Source organism: Leptonychotes weddellii, unplaced genomic scaffold, assembly GCF_054177405.1.
Source record: "Leptonychotes weddellii isolate Sample4059 unplaced genomic scaffold, ASM5417740v2 HiC_scaffold_9026, whole genome shotgun sequence".
Taxonomy (NCBI): Eukaryota; Metazoa; Chordata; class Mammalia; order Carnivora; family Phocidae; genus Leptonychotes; species Leptonychotes weddellii.
The window spans coordinates 1-8,350 of record NW_028061717.1 but is presented as its reverse complement, the minus strand read 5'-3'; the positions used below and the strand labels follow the sequence as shown (position 1 = coordinate 8,350).

The 8,350-nt window shown below is 46.4% G+C and overlaps 1 protein-coding gene across 1 annotated transcript; it reads left to right on the top strand.

Annotated features, from left to right (window-relative positions):
- The first annotated feature begins 2,360 nt into the window (after positions 1-2,360).
- LOC145720002 (coiled-coil domain-containing protein 43-like) lies at positions 2,361-6,979 on the top strand. The gene is made up of 2 exons (XM_081811634.1): positions 2,361-2,613; positions 6,578-6,979. The coding sequence occupies exons 1-2, from the start codon at positions 2,410-2,412 to the stop codon at positions 6,689-6,691; spliced, it is 318 nt and encodes a 105-aa protein (XP_081667760.1). The 5' UTR covers positions 2,361-2,409; the 3' UTR covers positions 6,692-6,979.
- The last annotated feature ends 1,371 nt before the right edge of the window (positions 6,980-8,350 follow it).

Here is an 8,350-nt window from a genome sequence, read left to right as displayed (position 1 = left end):
CCAGTTGTATTTTTTAACCACAAGTGATTACTTTTGTAATAAAATAGCCAATGAGGATTTTTTTTTTAAGATTTATTTATTTAGGGGCGCCTGGGTGGCTCAGTTGGTTAAGCGACTGCCTTCGGATCAGGTCATGATCCTGGAGTCCCTGGATCGAGTCCCGCATCGGGCTCCCTGCTCGGCAGGGAGTCTGCTTCTCCCTCTGACCCTCCCCCCTCTCATGTGCTCTCTCTCATTCTCTCTCTCTCAAATAAATAAATAAAATCTTAAAAAAAAAAAAGATTTATTTATTTATTTGAGAGAGAGAGAGAATGTGCAGGAGGGGCAGGAGAGGGAGAGAGAAACTCAAGCAGACTGTGTGCCCAGCACAGAGCCTGATGAGGGGCTGGATCTCACCACCCTGAGGTCACCACCCAAGCTGAAACCAAGAGTCGACACCCAACCCACCGTGCCACCCAGGCACCCTTAAGTATTTTCTTTAATGCAGGGTCTGAAGAGCCTTCACTCAGTTTTGTGAGAAGTTCCTAAGGTCTTCAAAAATCTTTTGGCATAGTACCAGTATCGAGTTCCTAATTTTGATATTGTACTACAGTTATAGAGATGTTACCACTGGAGGAAACTGGGTGAAGGCGCACAGGTTTCTGTGTACTATTTTTGCAACTTCCCAGGAGTCCGTAATTATTTCAAAATAAAAATTGAGGGGCGCCTGGGTGGCTCAGTCGTTAAGCGTCTGCCTTCAGCTCAGGTCATGATCCCAGGGTCCTGGGATCGAGCCCCGCATCCGGCTCCCTGCTACGCAGGAAGCCTGCTTCTCCCTCTCCCTCTCCCTCTCCCACTCTCCCTGCTTGTGTTCCCTCTCTGGCTGTGTCTCTCTCTGTCAAATAAATAAATAAAATCTTTAAAAAAAAAAAAAATTGAAAGAAAAGCTAACAAAATTTCATGGTACTCTTCTGGTTGAGGGGCTCTGCACTGACCTCAAACTATGACCCTTGAGTCATAATGGCTCCCAAATCTGCCAACTGACAAGCCCCAATGGGCAACCTCCATTGGACAGAGCTCCATTAAAACATTTACCTCACTATACTGTCATTAAACATTGCCTGTTCCCACCAGACTGAAGTCCCTTTGAGGGCAGAGATCTTGTGACATTTTTATCTTTGTATTTTCAGTGCCTAGGAGCTATGCCATGCTGTTAGGTACTCAAATATTTAGAGAATGAAGGAGTCAGGTCCGTGACCTACCAGCCTCTCTGTAATTCAGGAAGAGCCAACCTAGCTTCTTGGGTAATTCATTTCAGCCCGGAGCCAGGTGTTTCCCAGAGTCAGCTGAGGCTCTGCGGGCTGTGCACGAGCTCCTTGCCTCTGGTTGGGCTTCTGTAGCTCTGGGACTCTGTGCCTCGGTTTCCTTCCCTGTAATCCAGGGACAATAAAAGTATCTCGTCACAGGGTTGTTGAGGGGATTACAAGCATTAATGCATCAAAAGCTCTTACTTAGCACAGTGCCGGGCAACGAGTAAAGAAGGCTCTTCAGACATATGCGTTTAAGTGTTGAATGAATGAGTGAAAAATGACTTGAGGGTGCCTGATCATTTACTGAGCACCTACATTGTCCGACACTGCATGCTAAATGCAGAGAAACAACCGCGGCGCATCCGAGCGGTCTTAACACAGACTGCGGGGGCCCGGGGAAGGCTCTCTGGAGCTTGAGTTTTGATACGCGCGGAGCTTGGGAAGGCGAAGGTGGTGCGAGTTGATTGAGACGGTGGGTATCCGGGACATTCAGCCGGTTCCTTCTCGAAAGCTGTGTGGGAGTGGGCGACTTAGTATCTAGACCGCCAGGGCGCGGGGAAGGGCAGTTCGGCGAGGTGGGCCGAAGCGCTGAAATCGAAGTTGAGCTCCAGGCCCGTTTAGTTAATAACCGCGTGACTTTGGCCAAGTTACCGAACCTCTCTGAACCAACTGTAAAAAAAGAGTCTGTGGGCGCCTGGGTGGCTCAGTTGGTTAAGCGACTGCCTTCGGCTCAGGTCATGATCCTGGAGTCCCCGGATCGAGTCCCGCATCGGGCTCCCTGCTCCGCGGGGAGTCTGCTTCTCCCTCTGCCCTCTTCCCTCTCATGTGCTCTCTCTCATTCTCTCTCTCTCAAATAAATAAATAAAATCCAAAAAAAAAAAAGTGTGTTAGGAAGACTCATCTGCCGCGTTCCTGAGCGATGACGCAACCGCGCCTACGCCAACAGGCGCCCTATTTAGAAGGTGCAAAATGCCCAGGCCGACCGCTGCAGATCGATTGGCTCTAGGCCCCACCCGCCGGGCTGTGGGTTCTCCTTCGGAGCATGCGCAGTGGGCCTGCGGCGCAGCCCGTCAGGCACTGCGGTAGGCGCCCTGGAGGCTGGCAGGACCCTGGCCCCAAGATGGCGGCGCCCAGCGAAGTGGCTGCGGCTGCCTCCGGAGAAGGCGATGGCGGGGGCAGTGGCTTTGGGTCGTGGCTGGACGGGCGGTTGGAGGCGCTGGGAGTGGATCGAGCCGTTTACGGTGCCTACATCCTGGGTGTCCTGCAGGAGGAGGAGGAAGAAGAGAAGCTGGACGCTCTGCAGGGTATCCTCTCTGCTTTCTTGGTGAGAAGCCCGGACACGTTCCTCCTTTAGCTTCCTGGCGGCCCCTGTCAGTACTTCGTAACCCCTTTCCCATACCTGTTGTCCCAGACAATTAGTGGTTTCACCTGGGAGAGGGTATTCTGAGCTCTTGGCCGTGGGGGAAGGGGATTGCTCACCAACCAGGGTTTGGGGAAGTCAGGAGGTTGCAGGTGCATAGAGAAGAATGGATATCCCTTATTCCTGGGGAAACGGCCCTTTCGCATGCCTGCGGGTGAGTATTCTTCCGAAGGCGCTGAAATGTCTAAATGAGAGTTTTATCATAAACACATAACGACCAATTTCATTCCCATCCACTGACAGTGTTCAGAGAGGGGAATCAAGTGCTCTGGGATGTCTGTGCTCTTTAGGAGGCAGTGCCCAGGGCTGTCCCATGACAAAAGCCTGCAGGAAGTACCCTCTCGGTTCCTATTTTGGAAGTAAGAGGCCAAAAAAGGTAAGTTGGCAGTGAAAATCTAGGTATAGGTCTAGGCCGGAACTGAAGCAAATATTGTGCTTGACCTTTTATAGTATTTAGAAATGCAGTAATCATCGGTGTTTGCTGGCGGAGGTGGCAAATAAGGTCAGAGTTTTAAAGAAGAGAGATAAACTTGGTACCCAGCTGCTTAGAAGCAGGTTCAGAAATGTGTATTTTAATCTGTGTTTAGGTAGTAAATCACCAGGTTGTGCACTTTTCCAACCTGACCATTCTGCTGCCTTCATCTCTGCTTACACTTAACTTGGTGGAAACACCGTTCAATGATTGGGCAGATGGTTGAAATATAATACTAATGCAGCTGTCCCAGGTCCTCCTGGCAATGTCCCCCTTTTAGTCCCAAAGCCTGCTCTGGTGAGATTGACATAAATGGGAAAGCTTTAACACAGCTTGTGATGCAGCTCCTAAATTCAATGGAGATAGAACACTATGGAGTAAATTCTCTTCCTGGACCCTGATATTGCAGGTTGTTGGAGGGGGGCGGGGGTAGCGTGAGGCAAGCAATTTAAGTTAGTTTTTATTTCCAGCTTGGAAGTCTCTAAAGACTCCATGAAAAAGAAGTTGAAATAACTTGGGTACCCATTGGTACTAGCTCCTTGACTTGTTCTTTTCATGGTGTCATTATTTAGAACTGCTAAAGGCAGGCATGAATTTGCTTAGACTATTAAGTCTCTTGGTAGAAGAGAGAAAAGTTATCTAGAACCAGATTTGGTTCTTTATATCCGCTTCTTGCTTACATGAACTACAGAAGACAGACTCCTTTCCCCCTCTCTCTGCCCGATTCACACACTATGCTTAATTTTCTCTTGGTTTTCCCACCCCCTTCTGTATAAGAAATGACTTTGGGAAGAATTGGCCAGGAATTATATGGTGAGGCAGGGTTCATGAAACCACTGAGAAACAACTTTATAGATCAGCAAGGCCAATGAATGTGGTATATATCGAACACATAATTCATAGTGCTGCTTACTTTCTGTCGGTCAGGCTCTGTATAAAAGCCACTGACTGTTGTACCAAATCCCTTTCCAGGAAAAACAAAAGGCATAGCCAGATCAATCACCAGATTGGGCTAGGATTCAATATTAGGAGTTAAGAAATTTGTCAGCAACAATTTGAGTTAAGATTCAAGAGCAATGTATCTTGTCAGGAGCAGATAACAGTTAATCAAAGCTTTTTATTATCCTTTTTTTTATTCCTTCTAGTAGCATTTGTATTGATTGATTGATTGATTCATCAAGTTTTTATTGATAGGGTTACTCTCTGCAAAGCACTGCCCTACGTGGTTGGGGTACCTCAGGGAACAAAACAGAAATCCCTGCCCTCACAGGGTGACATTCTAGCAGGGAAAAACTTAATCAGTAAATTATATAGTATGTCAGAAAATGGTAAGTGCTAGGAAAAAAGGAACATTGTAAGAAGATCAGGAGTGGAATGGAGGGGTAAGTTTTAAATTTTAAGTAGGATTATTACATTACTTGGGGTATTGCATTTTATGGCAGCTGTTTATTTTATTTATTTTTTTAAAGATTTTATTTATTTATTGGACGGAGAGAGAAGCAGTGAGAGAGGGAACACAAGAAGGGGGAGAGGGAGAGGGAGAAGCAGGCTCTCCGCTGAGCAGGGAGCCCGATGCGGGGCTCGATCCCAGGACCCTGGGATCATGACCTGAGCCGAAGGCAGACGCTTAACGACTGAGCCCCCCAGGCTGCCCCATATGGCAGCTGTTTATATACCAGCCTTCTAAATTGTCAGTGTCAAGAGACCCGGGGCTGTTTCTCATTCATCTCTTACCACTCATCTTAGTGCCTTCAACATGGCAGGCACCATCTGGATGAACAAATGAACAAATGGATGGATGAACTCTTTTGGTCTGGGTGAGGAGAAGAGAATAAACCACCTTGTCCTCCAAGGGCACCCTTTCTCTTTTGCTTCTCTACTCCTTTTCCTTTCATTTCTTCTTTTGCTTTTCTTGTTGGGGGGCGGTCCATGAACTACAGAAACTGGGCTAAAGAAGTTCTGTATGTTTGACTTGTATGCTTAAAGGATGCAGGGTAGAAGATGGAATCCTTTGTTGGGTACAAAATAAGGAAATCCAAAAAAGGGGTTCACCTGGCTGGCTCATTCTGTAGAGCATGCCACTCTTGATCTCAGGGTTGTGCGTTCAAGTCCCACATTGGGTATAGAGATTACTTAAAAACAACAACAACAACAACAATAAAATCTTTAAAAAGTCTGTGTTCTGCCTCTCCTTGCTTTCTTTGAGAGAAGGTATCATATAATGGTTGAGAACCTGGGCTTGGAGGTAGACTGTCTGGGTTCAAATCCTGTTTAATCCATTTGTGTTTTTTGTTTTTTTACTTGTATGACCTTGGGCAAGTTACTTAACCTCCGTACCTTGGTTTCCTCATCTATAAATTGAGAGTAGCAATAGTGCTTATATCTTGGGATTGTTTTAAGAATTCTTACCTGAGGGGCGCCTGGGTGGCTCAGTTGGTTAAGCCACTGCCTTCAGCTCAGGTCATGATTCCAGAGTCCTGGGATCGAGCCCCGCATCGAGCCCCGCATTGAGCTCCTTGCTCAGCGGGGAGCCTGCTTCTCCCTCTCCCTCTGCCTGCAGCTCCCCCTGCTTGTGATCTCTCTCTCTCTCACTATCTCTCTCTCTGTGTCAAATAAATAAATAAAATCTTTAAAAAATAAAAAAAAAAGAATTCTTACCTGAAGTATTGAGAACAGTGCCTGGCACATGAGCTGACAGTTCATTTTGAGGGGTAGAACATGAAGATGGTAGGCAGCCGTAATGAAGATGGAGGGAAATACCTGTATTTGTTGAAGTGCTTCTTCTTTGCCAAGCAGGGTAGGGTTTTTTGACACATTCTCATTCATCCTCACTAAATTCCTGACAAGATGTGAAGCTCAGAAAGTTAAACTCGTTCATAGATCTGGGTTTGACTTTAAGTATGTCTGATACTGAAGCCAACATCCTTTTGTTATACCATGCTAAGGAGGAAGATTGGTCAGCATGCAGAATATGTATGCTTGTGTAAAATGGATAGGAGACATCTACTCATTTATCACCTAAAGCGGTGGGGTCAGCAAGGTCATGGATATGTTCCAACATGTAAGTTGATAATCCTTGGAGAGTATACTGAGTTGAGTGTATCAGCCAAGGAAGATCTCACAGAGGAGAGTTTTAACTCGGGCAACAGGTTTTTGCTCCAAAAGCATGAGGAAGACCGTCCTAAGTTATTGTGAATCCTTTCCCTTGGTGCTTGGCAGGACGGAGTGGGTGCTCTTAATCCAGCAGGTGTGGATTCTGAGACTCAGAAGAGAAACATGTGGCTCCCAAACCTTCCCCATGACTCCTCATCACCAGAGGGAGAGCTGTGCCCTGTGCCTGGGCTTTGTTCAGGCTGAGGGCTCTCAGGAAATTAATTGGTCTACTTTTCCAACTAGGAAGAAGATTCTCTTCTAAACATCTGCAAGGAGATTGTGGAACGATGGTCGGAAAGTCAAAATGTCGTCACCAATGTGAAAAAAGAAGGTAGAGTTGGGAGTTTGTCTGTCTAACCTCCAGTGCCTTTTCCAGCAACCTTTCCTGTACAGCTGTTAGCGAGACAATTTTGAGTTTTCTCCGTTTTCTACTCATTTTGCTTAAGATAATTTAAACTGGTAAACACCCAGCAGCTTCCATGAAGTTTTTAACTGAACGTTGGTTTCCTTTTCCCCTTCTCCAGTTTTCCACCTCCTCTGACCACAGTCATCTTCATTCTGGCTTTCACTTTTCTTTTCATCCTCTTTCCACTGCCCCTCGTAGATTTTCATGGCAGGGATTGGGGCCAACTATCCCCCCGCTTGCTTTTTTTTTTTTTTAAGATTTTATTTATTTATTTGACAGAGACAGAGATAGCGAGAGAGAAAACACAAGCAGGGGGAGTGGGAGAGGGAGAAGCAGGCTTCCCGCGGAGCAGGGAGCCCGATGTGGGACTCGATCCCAGGACCCTGGGATTATGACCTGAGCCGAAGGCAGACGCTTAACGACTGAGCCACCCAGGCACCCTCCCCCCACCCTTTCTTTTCCTTATTTTCATTTCATAACAATTGTGATTGATATTTTGCTTTATTCAGCTAACTTTGTCACCCCCCCTTAAAATGAAAGAGAAGTGGATTAATACAGCCATTAGAATGACAGATTAACTGCAGAAAACTCAAATTGTAAAAGCCAGACTTGAAGCAATTCTAAACTGTCTACACATTAGTTCTCAGTCTTGGCTGTCCATTAGAACTACCTGATATAGTTTAAAAGATGCCAGTGCCCGGGCCATACCGTGGACCAGTTATAGAAATATCTTTGGGGTGGGACCCATGTATTGTTTTTTTTTTTTTTTTTTAAGATTTTATTTATTATTTGACAGAGAGAGAATGAGAGAGAGCAAGCACATGAGACGGGGGAGGGTCAGAGGGAGAAGCAGACTCCCTGCCGAGCAGGGAGCCCGATGCGGGACTCGATCCAGGGACTCCAGGATCATGACCTGAGCCGAAGGCAGTCGCTTAACCAACTGAGCCACCCAGGCGCCCCTTGTTTGTTTGTTTTTGAAAGATATATATTTATTTATTAGAGAGGGAGACAGAGAGAGAGCACAAGCAGGGGATGGGGCAGAGGGAGAAGCAGGCTCCCCGCTGAACAGGGAACCCGAGATGGGGCCTGATTCCAGGACCCTGGGATCATGACCCGAGCCAAAGGCAGAGGCTTAACCAACTGAGTCACCCAGGCATCCCTGTTTTTTTTTTTTTTTTTTAAAGCTCCCAGATGATTCTTTTTTTTTTTTTTAAAGATTTTATTTATTTATTTGACAGAGAGAGACACAGCGAAAGAGGGAATACAAGCAGGGGGAATGGAAGAGGGAGAAGCAGGCTTCCCGCGGAGCAGGGAGCCCGATGCGGGGCTCGATCCCAGGACACTGGGATCATGACCTGAGCCAAAGGCAGACGCTTAACGACTGAGCCGCCCAGGCGCCCCAAAAGCTCCCAGATGATTTTAATGTGGATCCAGCGTAAAAACCACTACTGGGCACTGTTGCCTCCTTTCTTTGAGAATGGTTAACTTAATAGTTGATCTGATTTTAAAGATTTTATTTGATTTTAAAGATTTGATTTTAAAGATTTTATTTACTTATTTGACAGAGAGGCAGTGAGAGGGGGAATACAAGCAGAGGGAGTGGGAGAGGG